At 38.2% G+C, this 21,212-nt stretch overlaps 1 protein-coding gene across 10 annotated transcripts in view; it reads right to left on the bottom strand.

Annotated features, from left to right (window-relative positions):
- Positions 1–408: 408 nt before the first annotated feature.
- Positions 409–21,212, bottom strand: part of SPICE1 (spindle and centriole associated protein 1) — a 65,659-nt gene continuing 44,855 nt past the window's right edge. For 6 of the 10 annotated variants that reach the window (XM_032299043.1, XM_032299041.1, XM_032299042.1 and 3 more), the window contains exons 13-18: positions 19,925–20,170; positions 10,864–11,348; positions 8,084–8,264; positions 5,792–5,894; positions 2,467–2,554; positions 409–1,227 (exon numbers count right to left, since the gene is read on the bottom strand). In XM_032299043.1, coding sequence (XP_032154934.1) covers positions 1,174–1,227; positions 2,467–2,554; positions 5,792–5,894; positions 8,084–8,264; positions 10,864–11,348; positions 19,925–20,170 — 1,157 coding nt within the window. In that variant the 3' untranslated portion in view covers positions 409–1,173. The remainder of the gene's footprint in view (positions 1,228–2,466; positions 2,555–5,791; positions 5,895–8,083; positions 8,265–10,863; positions 11,349–19,924; positions 20,171–21,212) is intronic. The other 4 variants (XM_032299049.1, XM_032299046.1, XM_032299050.1 and 1 more) reach the window with 4 other exon arrangements.

Below are 21,212 nucleotides of genomic sequence, written 5' to 3'. Positions count from 1 at the left end.
AAAAAAAAAAAGTTTAAAATAGAAATCAACATCTAAGAACCAAATGGGTACCTGGAAAAATCCACTCTGAGCCGGACGCAGCAGCTCATGCCTGTAATCCCAGCACTTTGGGAGACCAAGGCAGGTGGATCATTTGGGGTCAGGAGTTTGACACCAGCCTGGCCAATATAGTGAAATCCTATCTCTACTGAAAATACATAAATTAGCTGGGTGTGGTAGCCTGTACCTATAATCCTAGCTACTCAGGAGTCTGAGGCAGGAGAACTGCTTGAACCTGGGAGACTGAGGTTGCAGTAAGCCAGATTGAGCAACTGCACTCCAGCCTGGGCAACAGAGCGAGATTCTGTCTCAAAAAGAAAAAAAGAGAAATCTACCCTGAAATACTGCTTAAATTCAGGGCTGGGAAAACCGATAGCAACGTTTTCTATTTAATTGTTTGAAACATTCAATATACCATTAAATCAGTGTTACCACATTTAGGCATTTGAGCTCTAAAATCATTATTTATTTGATTTGCATTACCATTATTGATGACATTTTCACATTTCAAAACTATGTAAGATTTTGTAATAACTACAACCGCTCTTACCTGCTTAAGCAAATATAAACAAATACTCCCACATCTATTTTTTTAAAGTTGTATATTTCACTTGACAGAAAAAGTGACAGACAGCAATGACATCCCATCAAAAAAAGAAAGAAAAGTGGATGCTGCATTTTCCTGAAGGCCAGACTCTACTCACACAGAGGAATTTTATTTTAAGTTCCACTCAAAGCAAATTAGTTCTTCGGGGGAGGGGGGGGAATGAAATGGATCAACATTTAAGATGCACTAAACCTCAAAAAAACCTGAATAAAGATGACAATGGTAAAAATGTATTCATCAAAAAAAGACCCTTAAAATTCTTAAGAAAGTATTAAAATACAAAATTTTACTTCTGTACAGTCAAAATTTCATTCACCGGGAGCTGCAGGCCAGTTGGTTTCAACTGCAGGCTAGTTGAAAACTTATTTGAAAAAGTCAAAAAATAATTGCTTTCGTTTCTTTGTTATTAATTCACAGGATCTTTGTAGGTTTTACTTGAAAGGATATAAAAACTTAAAAGCAGGGAAACGGGAGTGGAAGGTCAAAAATAAGTTACTAAGAACAAACTCCGTGAGACTTGACTTCACTTATGATACATGGGTAGAAAGAGCAAACCAGCCTTCTTCATTCTGTTTTTCAATCTGTTGAACAAAGGCAGAACAAATTTTGATTGTAATCAGAAATATGAGACTACTAAGATTTACAGATCATTTAGACCAAGTGCATAAAATAAAGTCATCCTGTGCCACTGAATGGTACTGGACATTAAATTGCTACTGGCAATGTTTATTTTCTAACAGAGATACTATCAAATAACTAATCCTCTTACTGATTTAAGAGGTAAGATCTACTGGTCAACAGATCCTCTTTTTGATTTAAGAGCCCAGTGTTTTATAGATATCATGGATACAAATTTTTAAAATGATAAAAAGATAATTATTTGGTCTTAGTAAATCAAATGTTACTAAATTCTAGGAACTAAGAATAATTTATATAAAATAGCTTACTTTAAAGCTTTTGTAGCATGTAAGAAGTAGCAAAGAACAAAGCTCCTAGTACTGGACAATTCAGGTATATAAGCCTACCATTTAATTTGAACTAAAAACACCCATTCTTTGATCTAATTACTGAACTCAGTAATAAGAAATGCAAAGATGTTCCAATGTCAGACAGTTGTTGGCTCAAGTATACAAAATTAATTTTTATAATTTAAAAAATATCCTCACAATTTACTATAACCACTCAAAGGAACTATATTTTCCTATACTAGCACCACAGAAAAATGCCTTCTGCAAAAATTTTGAATATACTGTGAAATGCTTAGCTTCTATACATACATGTGGCACATTAAAATACATGAAGAAAACATTAAGACATTTATTTTTCCTGGTACCATAACTTATCTAACCAATGGCACAGTCAGGTATGGCACACAGGGATAAAGTGAGAGGAAAAGTGACTGGACCTAGTGCTCTGGCTGTCCCAGACCCCACCCAGTCACAAGGGCTGCAGGAAACAATAGCTCAGGAGATCTACAACCCATTCAAGGCACACCTGTGTCTCCTGCCAGACTATTTGGGAAGCTCAACCTGAAACCAGTACTTTCCAGTCTTTAAGGACTGCTGAATATCCTACTGAATTTTACCTTATTCCTTAGTTACCTTAGAAAACAGAAGTAGTTTATGGCTTGTTTTCCTAATGAAGGTAAATTAATATTTCTTTTAAGAATTTCATATCAGCTTTAGGATAACAGGAATAGTAATGAAGAATGGAAATCACTAAATCAGCCACCTTCCACCCTCACCCTCACCCTCACCCTCACCCTCACCCTCACCCTCACGACCCCTACATACATTTCATAATTACACTTTATGGTGTACCTTTGCTCTTGGATTAAGAGGTGTGAATCTCCCACTTCCTGAGGTGGCATTTAGTGGAGAACAAGAATTACTAGTAGCCCCGGAAGATCTATTTATGAAAAATAAAAGAATAAGAGAGTGAGCTATCATTATTAACTTTAAAAGATTATACAAACAACTGACAATTCTCAACACTGGCAAGAGCTTGAAAACAAACGGCTGACTTAGGTCCAAATGAGGTACATCATTTGTAACTTATTTTCACCAACCTGTAAGTCTTTTGTTAATTGATAATGATATGGTTTGCCTGTGTCCCCATCAGAATCACAACTTGAATTGTATCTCCCAGAATTCCCCTATGTTGTGGGAGGGACCTAAGGGGAGGTAACTGAATCATGGGGGCTGCTCTTTCCCATGCTAGTCTCATGAGAGTAAGTCTCATGAGATCTCATGGGTTTAACAGGGGTTTCCGCTTTTGCTACTGTTTCATTTTGCTTCTTCCTCATTTTCTCTTGCCACCACCATGTAAGAGGTGCCCTTTGCCTCCTGCCATGATTCTGAGGCCTCCCCAGCCATGTTGAACTGTAAGGTCAATTAAATTCCTTTTTCTTCCCAGTCTAAGTTTTTATCAGCAGCATGAAAATGGACTAATATGGTAAATTGGTACCAGTAGAGTGGGGCGCTGCTGAAAAGATACCCAAAAATGTGGAAGTGACTTTGGAACTGGGTAACAGGCAGAGGCTGGAACAGTTTGGAGGGCTTAGAAGACAGGAGAATGTGGGAAAGTTTGGAACTTCCTAGAGACTTGAATGGCTTTGCTCAAAATGCTGATAATGATATGGACAATATTATCCAGGCTGAGCTGGTCTCAGATGGAGATGAGGAATTTGTTAGGAACTGAAGCAAAGGTGATTCTTGTTATGTTTTAGCAAAGAGAATGGTGGCATTTTGCCCCTCCCCTAGAGATTTGGGGAACTTTGAGAGAGATGATTGAGGGGATCTGTTTGAAGAAATTTCTAATCAGCAAAGCATTCAAGAGGTGACTTGGGTACTGTTAAAGGCATTTAGTTTCATAAGGGAAGCAGAACATAAAAGTTTGGAAAATTGGCAGCCTGACTATGTGATAGAAAAGAAACACCCATTTTCTGGGGAGAAATTCAAGCTGGCTGCAGAAATTTGCTAGAGTAGCAAGGACCCTAATGTTAATCCCCAAGACCATGGGGAAAATGTCTCCAGGCCATGTCAGAGACCTTCACAGCATCCCCTACCATCACAGGCCCAGAACCCCAGGAGGAAAAAGTGGTTTTGTGAGCTGGGCCCAAGGTTGTGTGCTGTGTACAGCCCAGGGACTTGGTGCCCTATGTTCCAGCCACTCTAACCATGGCTGAAAGGGATCAATGTACAGCTCAGGCTGTGACTTCAGAGGGAAGCCCCAAGCTTTGGCAGCTTCCACATGGTGTTGAGCCTGAGGGTTCACTGAAGTCAAGAACTAAGGTTTGGGAACCACCACCTAGATTGGATACCCAGGCAGAAGTTTGCTGCAAGGTAGGGCACTCACAAAAAACTTCTAGGGCAATGTGGAAAGGAACTGTGGGGTCAGAGTCCCCACACAGAGTGCCTGCTGGGGCACTACCTAGTGGAGCTGTGAGAAGAGACAGCACCACCGTTCTCCAGACCCCAGAATGGTAGATCCACCAACAGCTTTCATCATGTGCCTGGAAAAGCCACAGACACTCAGTGCCAGCCCATACAAGCAGCCAGGAGGGAAGGATGTACCCTGTTAAACCACAGGGGCGGAACTGCCCAAGACCATGGGAACCCACCCCTTGCATCATGTGACCTGGAGTCAAAGGAGATCATTTTAGAGCTTTAACATTTGACTGCCCTGCTGAATTTCAGACTTGCATGGACCCTGGAACCCCTTAGTTTTGGTCAATTTCTCCCATTTGGAATGGCTGTATTTACCCAATACCTGAACCCCCATTGTATCTAGGAAGTAACTAGCTTGCTTTTGATTTTACAGGATCACAGGCAGAAGATACTTGCCTTGTCTCAGATAAGACTTTGGACTGTAGACTTTTGGGTTAATGCTGAAATGAGTTAAGACTGTGGAGGACTGCTGGGAAAGCATGATTGGTTTTGAAATGTGAAGACATGAAATTTGGAGGGGTCAGGGATAGAAAGATATGGTTTGGCTGTGTCCCCACTCAAACTTCAACTTGAATTGTATCTCCCAGAATTCCAATGTGTTGTGGGAGGGACTCAGGGAGAGGTAATTGAATCATGGGGGCCAGTCTTTCCCATGCTATTGTTGTGATAGTGAACAAGTCTCATGAGATCTGATGGGTTTATCAGGGGTTTCAGCTTCTGCTGCTTCATCATTTTCTCTTGCTGCCACCATGTTAGAAGCATCCTTTGCCGCCCACCATGATTTTGAAGCTTCTCTAGCCATGTGGAATTGTAAGTCCAATTAAACCTCTTTTTCTTCCCAATCTCGGTTATGTTTTTATCAGTAGTATGAAAACAGACTAACACAAATACAGTCTAATTCTTAGAGTAGTTTTAGGTTTATGGGAAGATGAGTGGAAAGTACAGAGTTCCCATATACCCCTTAACCCCCCCTTTCAAAACACAGACAGTTTCTCCTATTATGATGATCTTGCATTAGTGTGACAAATCTATTACAATGGATGATCTAATATTGCTATGTTAGAATTGACTGAAGTCGATAGTTTACATCAGGGTTCACTCTGTTACACATTCAGTGAGTTTTGACAAATGTTGTAATGGCAGATACATGTCATTAAATATTACATGGGTAAGTTTTTAACAATAAAGAGAAAAATGAATGTGCAGGGATGGGGAACAAGGTCCAAGTAGTAGAAGAGTAACAAGACCTAGAATAGCACAGCACAATAGTAAGGATGCAGAGTAAACAGAAAGGTCAGGTATGTCCTTAGTGTCACCATTTACCAATCATATGACCCATCTAGACAAATCACTCAATTAGCAATGAGAGCTTCAGTCTCACTTACTGTGAAAGAGGAAAATACTATTGGTCAATTCAGCTGCCCTGTCATGTATCACCTCCTAATTTTGTAACCCATAAATACTCTACATATGTGTTATTCACTTTTGTTTTCGGTAGCAAACCTATGCCTTTCTACGTAAAGTTTATTCCTCACTCTCTTTCCCACCAAAATTCTCTTTTCGAATTACTTTACTCTTCGCATGAACTTGTCTCAACCTAAGTCAGATGTTGTACACTTCCTTTTTTCACAAAGAGAATAAAATACATACCAAATTCTTTTTTTTTTTTTAAGTAAATATTCACACTGCAACCTACCTTCTTGTATTTATCCCACTGACAGGAGAGACAGTACTACATTTTGAGCTTTCTGGGGCTTCTGCTCCTGGAATAGATACCTCAATTGTCCTCTTTCCTCCTTCTGAAACATAAAAACAAACATTACCTTTCAATGAAATAAAAATGTCACTCAATTTCTATCTTACTGCAAATTGCACTTCATAAATTTGGTGGTTCTTTCTATATTTTTTTTTTTAATTTTTTAATCTTAGGCCAAGATATACTTGAAAGATTTTTTTTTTAATGAACTGTGAGACAAGAAACTTTAGTTACTAGTGTTCATTCACAGCATGCCAGTTCATAGAGAGCAAGAATCTTCAGACAAGTGACATCATGTCATTTCTGGAAGTAAACAACAGAAATTAAGAGCTAGACCTAAAAAACTTGAGATCTTTGCCCAAAAGAGTTTACCTAAAGTTTTCCCCCCACCAAAAAAAAAAAAAAGGAAAAAGGAAATTTCTGAAGTCATTCTGTAAAACTTTAAATCCTTTAAATTGATTATGACTATAATGGAAGACATTAAAGTGGGAGAGGAAAGTTGGCTGAAGAGCTCCATATGGCCAATTGTGAGTATAATTATGAATATTTTCCATATTTCAGAAGTAGGTAATCAATCAGCATGTATTTGCTAAGTATTTACTAATAAAAGACTTTATGTCCATCACAGGCAGTTTCACAGAGGCTCCTGGCTTTGCTTGATTTCCTGACTTTACGAGGTAATAAAACGCCATTTAATTTTACAAAATACTCCCCAGTTACCCTAGAAAACAAAAGAGGTTTTTCATGGCTTATAGTTTTTTAAATTTTTATCATTATAGCCCACAAAAGTTTTTTAAAAAATAAGCATAAGAATTTTACCTATAAAAAGAATACTTTAGAGATAAATCATTGGATGGGAAAGAACACAGTTGTAAATTCACAACTTGCTTTGGAACCTGATAAATCACATTATATCTTTGTTCCTCAGTTTGCTTATTTATCGAATAGGCATACTATTAGCCTTATCTACTCTTAAGGTGTGTTGAAGGCTAAATAATATAACAAACAAAATCATACTTTAACCTACAGAAATACTGAAATGGCAGATGTCATATTTAAACACAAAATTATTCTTAAGACTGATCTGCTTTATTTTTCTTCCTTGTACTTAGCACTGATATTATCCCAGATACTGATTTGTTTGTTGCCTGCTCCCCTACTCAAATGCTAGAGTATTCAAGCCCACACATGGCAGGCACATAGTACATGTTCATACATAGTTGACTGCTTTTATTTATTATAATCAGAAGTCATCTCTAGGCTTCATAACTATGAAGAACAGTAGACAAAACTGTCATTTGAGGAAGCCTAGAATAAACAAAGAGAAAGAACACTGGGGGAATGCATTACCCATCTTTTTCCAGTAATTTCCAAAAGAGTCTGCTTTCTGGGTCTGTAATTTCAAAAAGGAAATAATTTCTAACAAGGGGAAAACTCTTCCTGGAAGATATCTTAAAGGAAACTACTTTAACCAGAAATAAGACATATGCGTCCCCCTCAAACACCAATGTTTGAACATCTCAGAGAACACATCAATTGCTGGTATACAGAGCTTTTTCTATTATAGACTTCTCTTTTACTGGGCCAAAATCAATCTCTCTGTACTCTTCATGTAGCTCTACCCCTTGAGGGCTTCAATAATGCAATTTCTGATAAAAAAGCAACTTGATATGTACTTCATCAGTATCTTTTTGAATGTGAATACTATGACAATTTTTCAGTTACTATTTTATTATTTATTCAGAATCCCCTCTAGCTTTTCACATTCCTAAATGTAACAGAAAATTTAATTAACGAGTGAAAATGTTTTAACAGTTTTACAGAATAAAAATTTATAATTTGCTGCAGATGAAATTCTAAATTAACATTCAGATATTTATATTTCATCCTTAGCTGCAGCATATGACCTAAGTAAACCGTACACTATAACGAATCCCATTTAGATGTAGGATAATTTATGAACTCAGACACCAAATAGTAACTATAGGCATCATAGGATAGGAAGAATCAGGAGATTTGCATTCTAGTCCCATTTCTGTCACTTATTCTGTGACTTTGGGCTGTTTCTTTCCGAGTAAAATTGAAGGGACCAAAATATATGCTCTGATATTTCTTTTTTTTTTTCTTCTCTTTATGCTCTGATATTTCTTTTGGCTCAACATGAACTTGCAAAATCAAGAAAAGTGAAAACCTTCATATTTCCAGTTTTTAAATCATGAATTTGTGACCAACCAGTCCATGCTCTGAGAGGTAAGTGAACAGGTGACGTTGGTGGAGAAGGATTCAAATCAACAAGTTTCTGCTGCTCTATCAACTGCAGTAGTTTTCCACGAGCCTCCATACTTTGTCGATTCAATTCTGCAATCCGTTCCTCCATACTACCTGGTGCTAGAGACTGTGCCAATGGAAAAGTCTTTGGGAGAAAAAAGAAGCACAAATTTAATACTGAAAAATCTCTCACACAATTTTGACTTTTCTACTAAGTGCCAGCAAGTTGGTATTCATAGCCCTTATATACAAATGTGAATAGTGAGCACACAGTAGAATTTACAGTCCCTTTGTCTCAGCACATATTCTGGGAAAAGCCTTCCTGTATCTCTTAGTATCTGCAGAGCTGCACAAAAGATCACAAGAGCAAAGAGACTACTCCTAGTGAGCTGGTCTCTAAGTAAATATCATGCATCTTTGAAGACAGATCTGGGATTTGACAGATTACAAAACAGGATCTGCTATCTTCGAAACGTAAGTTTCTATAATTACAATCTTCAAACATGCACCATTTGACAAAGATTCTGGGAATCTTGTCACTCCTTCTAACCATATGCCAGCCTCCCCAGGCCACTTTTGGCCTAAGGTATCTGATTCGGGAATAGCTGGTGATTGGAAATAAATATGAGACACAGGGTAAAAAATAGCCACCCAAAAAATATAGCATAAGTTTACTGTGCTTATGTCATTCCTATTTCATCATTCCTAATTATTTCAGTGTTTCATTTCTAATTATTTCATTTCTCTTTGGGAAAAAACAATCCCTAATAAAAATCACTGATTTTTAGCTTATGTCTATTAGAAATGAATAAATAAGAAAAAAAGTATGAAATAAAGATTATTTTGTATTTCCAATTAAAACAAGAGGGTAGCAAGGACAGAAATATTCGTGCCTTCTAGCCTGATGTACATACTAATTAAAAAAACCGGGCAAGCAAAACATTAGATAGACTCTGTTATTTTTTAAACCAAGAGTTGCCTGTTATGAATAATCTTCGAAACTACAAACATATAAATACCTCCCAATGACTCAGAATTGAGGCAGCTGGTATGCACCACTACCAATGGCAGATTCCTACCAGCAATATTCCTTTCTGGTTCCTCTTCTGCCAGTTCCTTCTGTCTACTACTTCTATGATTTGATACCCATATTGTCCTTATTCCCTATGAGCCAGTGCTGATAGAGATGGCCCTTACTCTATGGCCAACCTCACCCTGACCTTCCTCACCAAAGCCCTCCAACCACTGTTGTTAAAGCCCTTATGAAGGCAGCACCTCAGGAGCCTCTAATCCCCAGTGACAGTCCCCAGCTCCTTCTATCAGAAACTTGATAGGAACTGCCTTGGCTCTAGAAGGGGTAAAAGAAAGTGTCTATCATCACTGGAACCAGCATTTGGAGATCTTTGAAAAGCTCTCCCTAGATGGAATTTAGACTTCCTTATCTTCCCCGCCGAAACAAGGAAATGACGTTTTAAGTTACCAGGTTAGCCCACAAAGTTTATTTAACTTACAAAACTCCTGCACTGTAATATGCAGACCTTTGCTACTCAAAGCATGATCCTGAGACCAACAGCACTGGCATCATTTGGGAACTTATTAGAAATGCACGGGTCCTACCTTAGACCTCCTCAATCAGAAACCACATTTTAGCATGATCCCAAAATGATTAATATGCATATTAAAGTCTGGCTTTAATAATCCTTTAAATCATCATTTCTGGCCAGGCGCGGTGCCTCACGTGTGTAATCCCAGCACTTTGGGAGGCTGAGGCAGGCAGATCACTTGTGGTCAGGAGTTTGAGACCAGCCTGGCCAACATGGTGAAACCCTATCTCTACAAAAAATACAAAAATTCACTGGGCATAGTGGTGCACAGCTCCCACCTACTCGGGAGGCTGAGGCAGGAGAATCATTTGAACCCAGGAGGCGGAGGTTGCAGAGAGCCAAGATGACGCCACTGTACTGCAGCCTGGGCAACAGAGTGAGACTCCATCTCAAAAAAACAAAACAGGCAGGGTACGGTAGCTCATGCCTATAATCCCAGCACTTTGGGAGGCTGAGGCGGGCGAATCACAAGGTCAGGAGTTAGAGACCAGCCTAACCAACTTGGTGGAATTCTGTCCCTACTAAAAATACAAAAATTAGCCGGGTGTGGTGGCATGCACCTGTAATCCCAGCTACTCAGGAGGCTGAGGCAGGAGAACCATTGGAACCCGGGAGGCAGAGGTTGCAGTAAGCTGAGATCAGGCCACTGAACTCCAGCCTGGGCAACAGAGCGAGACTCCATCTTAAAAACAAAATTTAAAAAACCCCTCATTTCTATAGGAAAATGCATTCTATGTCCTCAAAAATTAACTACTAATGAGTTGAGGGCCAATACTCTTATGAGCCACTGTAAGAATAAAAATACTTCAATCAACGTGTGGCTGTGTGGCAAACATTCAAGTAATATTAAGTCTATACTTTTCACTTAAAACTTCATTCCTTAGTCTTAGCTTTTCTACACATTTTATCTTTGTCTTTTCATTTATGTAATTTTCCTTTTATGCTGTCTTGTATTGTATGTACAACTGACTGATAAATAACTTGGACCTACTGTATTGAGGACATGCCAAAGCATAAGCCATCTAGCCTCAAAGCTTTCTAGGATCACTTCTGAAACGAAGTTTCTTAAGATGCTCAAGCTAAAGTTCCTTCTTATTTAAATTCCTCTATGTCCCTAATCAAGCCTTCAGTGTTACTCACAGAAGTCATGTCACTTGCACTTTCTTGTTTCTTCAACTCCCAGAGTCCGTCCCCTTGCTCTCCTCCGGGTTCAATAGTATTATTCATAGGTGCCTTGATAGCTGGATTCTGCAGCGTCAACTCAGCAATTCGTGCTACTATGTCCTTTCTTTGTATTAATGCCTCACTTGTTCTCAGCTGCTGCCCATCTCCCAGTACTGGGCGCTCTTCTGAGAATGTGGGGTTTCTTGAATGTTGACTGTTGGAATGGGAATTGCAGAGGGGCTGTGAGAGGTTAACAAAAGGAGACTGAGTTTTGTTCTCCAAATCTTCTCCCATATGAGAGACTCTCCACCTCTGAGTGAAGAGACGACTCTCTTCACTTGAATTCTGAATGTCTGTATCAATAGGTAAGGTCTTCTTTTCCCAGTTTTGTTCCTTCTCAAGTATTTCCACAGTTGGAGGAATTCGTGGAGCAGGACGAGTTTGAACAGTCCTTCTTAATACTATAGATAAGAATTAAAAAATAACAAACATGTATTATTTTCCCGTACATTGGCACTATACTTATTAGCCCACTATGGTAGTTAGAAAAGTATTTTAATAGAAGGATTTGGCTTCTGAATACCTAAACTATTTTCAGTAGAGAGCACCCCAGCAATGTCACCCCTCATAATCAAGTACAGAGACTTTTTATATCCCTTAAAGCATTTGTCAGTATCCTTGTGAAAAACCACCTGTCAAGTTCACATTTTAACACACATATTAACTCACATCTGGGAATCTTGGGGAAAGAGGACGAATGTGCAGGTACCTAATTTAAACAACAGATAGCCAGGAAAGGCCTCTCTGAGGGAGTAAAATTTTTAAATAATTACATATGTAATAGGAACCAGAGTAAAGGACATTACAGGCAGAGACAACAACATACGTGAAGGCTTAAAAAACAGGAAAGAGAAAAGAAAGGGGGCCAGCCTACCTGTAGCATAGCAACAAGCAGAGAAATGAAAAAACAGGAGATGAGAGAGGTGTGCAGTGGCCATTTCTGGCAAAGCCTTTTAGGCCATGTTAAAAATTTCATAATTTAATCTAACAGCAATGAAAAACTAGAGAAGGTCTGGCAATGATTTGATTTACATTTCTTATATGCTGCGGGTAATTGGAGGATAACAGAAAGGGAAGCAGGAAATCCAGTAAGCAATTGCAATAGTCTAGAAGAAAGATGATGGTAGCTCTAACTAAGGTATACTGGCATTAGAGATGATGAAAAGCAAATAAATTTGAGAAATATTTTGGCAAAGAACTGAGAGCGATGAACTGGAAGTGGGGAGTGAGAAAAACACACAGATCAAGATGACACATATCTTGAGTGGATGGTGATCACATTTACTGAGATGCTGAAGGCAAGAGGAGAGACTTGGGGGAAGGAGGATGCATCAAGAACTTGAGATGCCCTTTGATTCATTTGTGTATCCATCCAAGCAGATGAATATATGGGTTTAAAAATCAAGAGAGACATCTGGGCTATGATATAAGACAGAAAGTCGCTGACATTTAGAAGGTATTAGAAGCCATGAGAATGGGTGAGATTATCCAGAGAGAAGAGTAGAGGGAGAAAAGAAGTAAGTCTCAAGACATGAGGAACTCAATATTTAGGGTCAGGTAAAGGGGGAAAATGCCAGCAAAGCAGACTAAAAGGGAGCAGTTGGAAAGATAAGGAAAATATTACATAAACATGGCATCAAGGAAACAAAGTAGTTAATTGTGCATAATACCACTGTCAGACCTGGAAACATACGGACAGAAAAGTGTACCCTGGACTTAGTAACAGGGAGGCCACGGGAGCCCTTAGCAAGAGTTGTTTAGGTGGAATGTCCTAATTCAAAGGAGGGATGCTTCTAGTTCAAGACTATAGACTGAGCACACATTTATCTCACCTCCTTTCATTGACAGCAAGGACGTATAAAAGGAAATAAACCCATAATCAGTAAAGAGAATTGTCTCGGAAGAGAATCACTAGCATACAAGATATTTCAGCAAATATCTGGAAGACTGGGAGTAGATGGAAAGTATGTGAAAGTGTACAACTGAGCAAAAACCACAGTCCAGAATAGATATACATTAGAAGAAAATGACAGGTGAAAGCCAGTATATTTTGGGGGGACCCCGAAAAGGCTATAGCCACAAAGCTGACAGGTACAGAGAAAGAAAGTGAGAAGTAGAACTGAAATATGGGGGATTACTTGAAAATTTGACTACTGTATACTTTTGCCAGTCAAGCTGCTGCACACCACATCTGTCCTTCTAAGCAAAAAGTCAAGGATGGAAACAGCAAATGTAAGAGCCCCAACTGAATGGCTGGATCCTGCTTATACACTCCAAAAGGAAGCCCATAGTTAGCATTTCATGCCTATATTCACAAAGCAACCACATAAGGGAAAGTCTATTGGGAAAACAGACCTAGATTATTACATCACAGAAAAGAAAATTTATGACAGCTACCTATAATATTCAACTTATAATGCAAACGGACAATAGAAGAAAATGCCAAGAAAGGTAAATAGAACAGACCAAGAAGAAAAGAAAGTTCAGGTACAGAAGAAAATGTAACAGAATTCATAACAGAATTATAACTAGTATCCTCAGAAGAGTTTCTGGAAGATATTGCATTCATAATAAGTGTCAATGAAAAAAGGACAATGGACAAGGGCTCTTGCTTGGAAATCAAAAATACAATTGACAAAATTTTAAAAATCCAAAAGACAGGCTTGAATATGAAGTGAAAAAATCTTCTAGAATGTAAGAAGGAAGATGCAAGGCCAAATTCATAAGAAAATCCCAATGACCAACATAAAATTTCTCGAACTGAAGAAAGTCATATGTCTTTAGACTGAAAGGTCCAACTAGTGTCTCACAGTGCAAGAAGGTAAAAACCCATATTTAGACATACCTTGTGCAATTTCAGGATAAAAACAGAGATCCTAAAAGCTTTCCTAGAAAAAAAAGTAGGTCCAATACAAAGAAATAAAAGACATCTCATTATTAGACATCTCAACTGAACACTGAATACTAGAAACCAATGGAATAATGCCTGTAATTTCAAAGATCAGATGGTTGTAGTAGTGTGGTGCTGCTTCCGAGGCCTTTGTTCTGTTCCATTGGTCTATGTCTCTGTTTTGGTACCAATACCATGCTGTTTTGATTAGTATAGTTTGAAGTCAGGTAGTGTGATGCCTCCAGCTTTGTTCCTTTTGCTTAGGACTGTCTTGGCTATGCGGGCTCTCTTTTGGTTCCATATGAAGTTTAAAGTGGTTTTTTCCAGTTCTGTGAAGGTCATTGGTAACTTGATGGGGATAGCATTGAATCTATAAATTACTTTAGGCAGCATGGCCATTTTCATGATATTGATTCTTCCTAACCATGAGCATGGAATGTTTTTCCATCTATTTGTGTCCTCTCTTATTTCGTTGAGCAGTGGTTTGTGGTTCTCCTTAAAGAGATCTTTTACATACTTGGTTAGTTGTATATCTAGGTATTTTATTCTCTTTGTAGCAATTGTGAATGGGAGTTCACTCTTGATCTGGTTGTTTGTTATTGGTATACAGGAATGCTTGTGATTTCTGCACATTGATTTTGTATCCTGAGACTTTGCTGAAGTTGCGTATCACCTTAAGGAGATTCTGGGCTGAGACAATGGGGTCTTCTTAATATACAATCATGTCGTCTGCAAATAGAGACAATTTGACTTCCTCCTTTCCTAACTGAATACCCTTCATTTCTTTTTCTTGCCTGATTGCTCTGGCTGGAACTTCCAAAACTATATTGAATAGGAGTGGTGACAGAGGACATCCTTGTCTAGTGCCTGATTTCAGAGGGGATGCTTCCAGTTTTTGCCCGTTCAGTATGATATTGGCTGTGACAAACCTGACAAAAACATGCAATGGGGAAAGGACTCCCTGTTTAACAAATGGTGTTGGGAAAACTGACTAGCCATGTGCAGAAAGCAGAAACTGGACCCCTTCCTGACACCTTACAGTAAAATTAACTCAAGGTGGATTAAAGATTTAAACATAAGACCTAACACCATAAAAACCCTAGAAGAAAACCTAGGCAAAACCATCCAGGACATAGAGATAGGCAAGGACTTCATGACTAAAACACCAAAAGCAATGGCAACAAAAGCCAAAATAGACAAATGGGGTCTAATTAAACTCCACAGCTTCTGTACAGCAAAAGAAACAATCATTAGAGCAAACTGGCAACCAACAGAATGGGAAAAAATTTTTGCAGTCTACCCATCTGACAAAGGGCTAATATCCAGAATCTACAAAAAACTAAAACAGATTTACAAGAAAAAAAAAAACCATTCAAAAGTGGGCAAAGGATATGAACAGACACTTCTCAAAAGAAGATATATATGAGGCCAACAAACATATGAAAAAATGCTCATCATCACTGGCCATTAGAGTAATGCAAATCAAAACCACATTGAGGTATCATCTCATGCCAGTTAGAATGGCAGTCATTAAAAAAGCTGAAGACAACAGATGCTGGAGAGAATGTGGAGAAATAGAAACACAATTCCTCAAGGATCTAGAAATAGAAATTCCACTTGACACAGCAATCCCATTACTGGGTATACACCCAAAGGATAATAAATAGTTCTATTATAAAGACACATGCACATGTATGTTCATTGCAGCACTGTGTACAATAGCAAAGACCTGGAACCAACCCAAATGCCCATCAATGATAGACTGGACAATGAAAATGTGGCACATATACATCATGGAATACTACACAGCCATAAAAAACGATGAGTTCATGTCCTTTGTAGGGACCTGGATGAATCTGGAAACCATCATTCTCAGCAAACTGACACAAGAACAGAAAACCAAACACCGCATGTTCTCACTCATAGGTGGGTGTTGAACAATGAGAATACGTGGACTCAGGGAGAGGAGCATCACACACTGGGGTCAGCTGGGGAGGCAGGCTACAGGAAGGACAGCGGGGGTTGAGGAGGGATAACATGGGGAGAAATGCTGGATATAGATGAAGGGGGAATGGAGGCAGCAAACCACCTGGTTATGTATGCACCTATGCAACAACCTTGCATGATCTGCACATGTACCCAGAACCTAATGTACAATAAAAAATAATACAAAAAATAATGCCTATAATTTCTCAGGAAAAAGAACTATTGACCTAGAATTCTTTAGACACATTATCAATCAATCAAGTGTAAGAGAAAAATGGCAACATCTTCAGATTTTGAAGAACTGAGTTTACCTTGCATACACTTTTTCTGATTCTTTCAGAAAACTGTCAAAGAAAGCCAAATAATAAGAAACAGAATCCAGGAAACAGGTGATCCAATTCAGGAGTGCAATGATACCAACTCCCAGGATAAGAGCTATGCAGAAGGCCCAGAGAGCAATGAGTGAGGACTGCAGCAAATTTAAAGGGCTTTGAGAAGGTGTCTCGGGATAAAAGCAGATTCCATGCCACAGACAGCATGACTAAAGGACTTGAAGACATGATGAAAGCACATTATGTCAACAAGAGAATAAAAGCAATTTGAAAGTCTATGCAAAGCAAAAACTGAACAAGAGAATCACAGTATAAATATATAGCAAACTAAAAGAGTCTGAGCACTTCTACCATGAAGTAAGAATACACCTTGATTTTCGTAAGAACTTTTTCCTTTGGCAGAAGCACTGGCAGTCACAATGGATTAAAAAAGAAACTGTTACTTACTTGTTTTTACTTTTCAATATGTATATAGACAAGACACAGGAAACATAGTTGTAATGGAAGAGAAGGTTAATGTAATCAAGCTTAATAATGTGAAAGGGAAAGTGTAATTAACTGAAGGTGAGAGGCAGAAAACAGAGGAGAAGCAGAAGGGAAGGGAAGCTAGTATTCTATGTAGTGGAAAATCAAGAAATACTACCTAAAGTTAAAGAAGAAATAAAAAGTATTAAAGTGACGAAAAAATTTAAAATAAAAACATAACTATCCACAGTAGAGAAGGGAGGTAGGTGTTATTGTGAATTACACTCTCCAACAGAGTCTATAATTATTGTGTAAAGTTGGTATCTTAAGAGGTGCAAAAAATATATTAATTATGGAGACAATTACCAAATAAAAATCAAATTGGGATAAAAATGACTGCTTTTACAGGTATATACTGTGAAAGCTGTCAGGATCAAAATGGAGTCATTTGACCAGGCATCGTTTCCTGTAATCCCAGCACTTTGTAAGGCCAAGGTGGGCAGATTACTTGAGGTCAGGAGTACGAGATCAGCCTGGCCAACATGGTGAAACCCAGTCTCTACTAATAATACAAAAAAAAAAAAAAAAGTTAGCCAGGCGTGGTGGCACAGGGCTGTAATCCCAGTTGTTCGGGAGGCTGAGGCAAGAGAACAGCTTGAACCCAGGAGGCAGAGGTTGCAGTGAGCCAAGATTGCACTCCAACCTGAACAACATAGTGAAACTCCATCTCAAAAGAAAAAAAAATTGAGTAATTTGTGTCGGAGCACAAGTGACTTCATCAGAGTCACTCTAATAGACGTAAGTGACTGATAAATGGAGCCTTAAAAAGCCATGAAGGAAGGGTTCTCATGCATGTGTGATTGATAACAACTATTCAAGAGACTTCAAAAGCCAGAACTTGCACAAAGGCCACCACAACCTTGCACAAAAAATAATTCTGCAAGGACATCTGCCCAACAATTGCCTGTCCAACCTTAAATTGATGCCACCCTTGTTATTGATCCTTATAGCCAAGGATGGCTATCTCAAAAAAACTTAGATAATCCTCCTCATTTCCCCTTTAAAAACTCCTATCTTCCTTTACTTCCCTGAATATGCCCGCCATATTCCCATTGCAATGCTCAATCCTGAATAAATATCAGTTTCTTTTAGAGAGCCTTTCTCTGGATGTTATTTAAATTGACAGTACTTTTTTAAATACCATATACAAATATGAATTAGAATGAACACTTTAAAATAAGGAATGAATGAGAGACCGGAAAATGAAATGAAACTGCACACAAATACACACACACAACTTGTTCGAGAAGCATGGCTGTAACGAAAAGCAGAAATAAATTAATAGCTAGAGGAATATATTTATGATGGGAAATTCTATAGCAATAGTGTCCAATATGGCAGCTTCTAGCCATATGTGGCTATTTAAGTTTAATTAAAATCAAATAAAATTTAAAATTAAGTTCCTCAGTCACAAAAGCCACATATGAGGTGTTCACTAGCCCCATGCGGCCAGTGGCACCATTCTGGATGGAGCAGATACAGAACATTTTCATCAATCCAGAAAATTCTATTAGACAAAGCTATCCTAAAAGAGAACTGAATGCTGATGAAGGGCCCCATGTATCACCCATTTTCATCTGTATATTCTGTTTAACTGAATAATTCTTTATATGTGAGTATTCCAAACACAATGCTTGAAAAATATAATAAAACATCACCAATTCAAATACATATTCACAAGCAGCTCTGTCTGCACACTGTAAAAGAAACGGGCCGTTACTTTAAATGCATACTTGCTGAAGATACTATTAAAATGTTGTCTATAGCAATCCCTGACAAACTTGCTTTAACAAGCATTTAGCACATTTGTGATCAAAGTAAAAACATTTATTGTAACTGTTGCTTACAAAGAACTTTAAGCTACTTTACCATCAACAAAGAAAAATATTTACAACATCTAATAAAAGATCATTAGGCAAGCCTATTAGCAACATGCAAACAGCTGAAAAACTACTTTAAAGAATAAAAGTCTAGCCTGAATAGAAATCAGAGCTGAAATCATATTTCCTGAATCTTGCCTGAGTTAATAATACTGACTAGCCCTCTGAAGAGGAAAGACTGAATCATACAATGGTAGAGCTAGAGGGAACATTAAAGATAAAGAAATATCTTCTCATTTTATAGATGGAAAAACTTAGGTCTAGAAAAGGTTAACTATCTGAGCCTCATGCCTCACAGCTAGTCAACGATAAACAGGCCAAGATACCAGCACTTCTGACTCTCAGCCTGGCATTGTTACCACTGCACCACACTGATCTGACAGATGCTACATCTGCATTATAAATACCAAAACAAAATTTTTAATAGCAAGGCTTTGTCGTTTTCTTTAACCCCTAGGGCTTCTTCATGTCCTTTTGGAAACATATATGCAAGTGCAGAAAATCACACAAAATTTGTATGTCCCAATAATAATAAAGTTATTTTTCTATACCCCTATGTAAGTAAGAATATAAAAAATCTTTTCAAAGAAATAAAAATTCAGGCTAATCAAACCTGAATAATATTTTTCAAAAAACTTCAGAAGAGAGTTTAAGATAGTGGTTCTTTTTTTGACTAAAGAACTCTTTGAAAATGAAATAAAAACAATAGTTCCAGGAAAAAAAATGTACATGGAGACAAATAAATTTAATTTTCCCAACAATGAAGTTGTCCATGGAACTCCTGAAGACCATTCATGAACCCTAAGAATCTTTGAGCTAAGAATAATACATTCTTAACACATTTATTCAAAACTCTACCTGTGAGCTGCAAAAGTAACTCTAAAGCTATTTTTAATTGCCCATTACATTTTATTATAAGATTCACTCAACTGACTGAGCTGAAAACTTTTGATGAGAAAGAGGTAATTATGATGAACAGATATGACTTATAAAACCCTTAAAGTCACAGTTCTCACCTTTCATTGGTCTAACTTTCATTATTCTTTTGAGTATAATCTCTTGCGTTTAGCTCTTTCATATGCTCCTGGCCATAGGGGAAAAAAAGGGATTTCCCCTTACTCTGCATCTTGATGCTAAGGACTCTGATCTTTTGATCTAAGTTTAAAACTTACAATGTTTAATAAAATAGATATACAATAAAATTAATTAAATGTCACATCACCACAGGTATAACACACATAGTATGAAAATTCTTCCTTCAGCTCAAAGGCTATGGGTGGTAATCAATGTCTTTTTCAATTCTGTTTTTCAGGTTAACGGTGAAAATAATACATTGCACAAATGAAGCATAAAAAACAACTTACATGTAAATTCAGAAGAAGCCTTACCGTCCTGCAGAGGAGAGAATTCTGAGTTGCTCTTCTGCCTGGGTGGTGTTAACAACACAGCTGGCTCAAAAATATGTGCGGGAAAATTCTTGGCCAGATTCATGCTATCTGGAGGATTTGGCACCTGAGACAGTTTAACAGGCAGCTCTTCCTGTGGGAATTCAACCACTTCTTCCTCTAACACCAATGGCACTGAGATATTGGCATTTACAACTGGACCCTCTGAAGAAGATGAGAGGATATTAGTACAACAGGAACAAAAAGAAACTATGGGCACATTTCAGGTACTGTATTTATTCTTAAATGTATCTCAGTAGAGTGCAAAATCCACATGAATCCACATGGCTCCTGGAGCCTTCACTTTCTAGGCTGTATCTTCATCTGCCAATCATTCATGGGCAGGCTCCTGGGGGGCCAGCACTGGGAAGTAGTTACTATTTTGAGAAAGGCACTAGGACCTCAAAGCCATGAAAAGTGAGCCACTTAGGGACTCCTAAAAAAATCAATGTGGCACCCTAGAATGTGGCTTATTTTTTTCAGACAGGGTCTCACTCTGTCACCCAAGCTGGAGTGCAGTGGAGCAATTTTGGCTCACTACAGCCTCGACCTCCCAGGCTCAGGTGACCTTCCTGCCTCACCCTCCCAAGTAGCTAGGACTACAGGCATGCACCACCATACCCAGCTAATTTTTTTTATTCATTGTAGAGATGGGGTTTCACCATGTTGCCTAGGCTGGTAGAATTTTTCATTATTTGTTATGGATAGCTTTTTGATGGTCATAATAAGGAACAAAATGGCTAAAATGGGGCATATTAGTGCACTGACTTCCATATACAAGGCTCCTTACAAACCAAGGAGCTTCACAGGTCATGCATTATCACAACATAGTCACATTCCATATTATTTTACAAGAGTTACAAGAGCTGAGACTCAGGAAGATACTACATAAATCTTTGGTCTCACCTACATAAATCTGACTTTTTCCACAGGCAATAACAAAAACTAACAGTAATTCTACAATACGCTTACTCCCAGCCCTTCTCACATATTCCTTGACTGAGATATTAACAGCAAGACTCCACCAGAAGACAGAGACCTGCCCTAGCCATTGACTATATCTCATACAAGTTAAATTTTGGTCACTTCTTAGAATCCATCCTAAGAAAACGGCTTTAAATACATCAAACACTTTCTTTACAGACACTCATCAAAGTCTTACTTAAAAGTAAAAAACATGAAAAAACTGACATGTCCAATTCAGCCT

The sequence above is a fragment of the Sapajus apella genome, unplaced genomic scaffold, assembly GCF_009761245.1.
Source record: "Sapajus apella isolate SASKATOON/1434 unplaced genomic scaffold, GSC_monkey_1.0 scaffold40, whole genome shotgun sequence".
NCBI lineage: Eukaryota > Metazoa > Chordata > Mammalia > Primates > Cebidae > Sapajus > Sapajus apella.
This window is presented reverse-complemented; position numbering and strand designations above follow the sequence as displayed.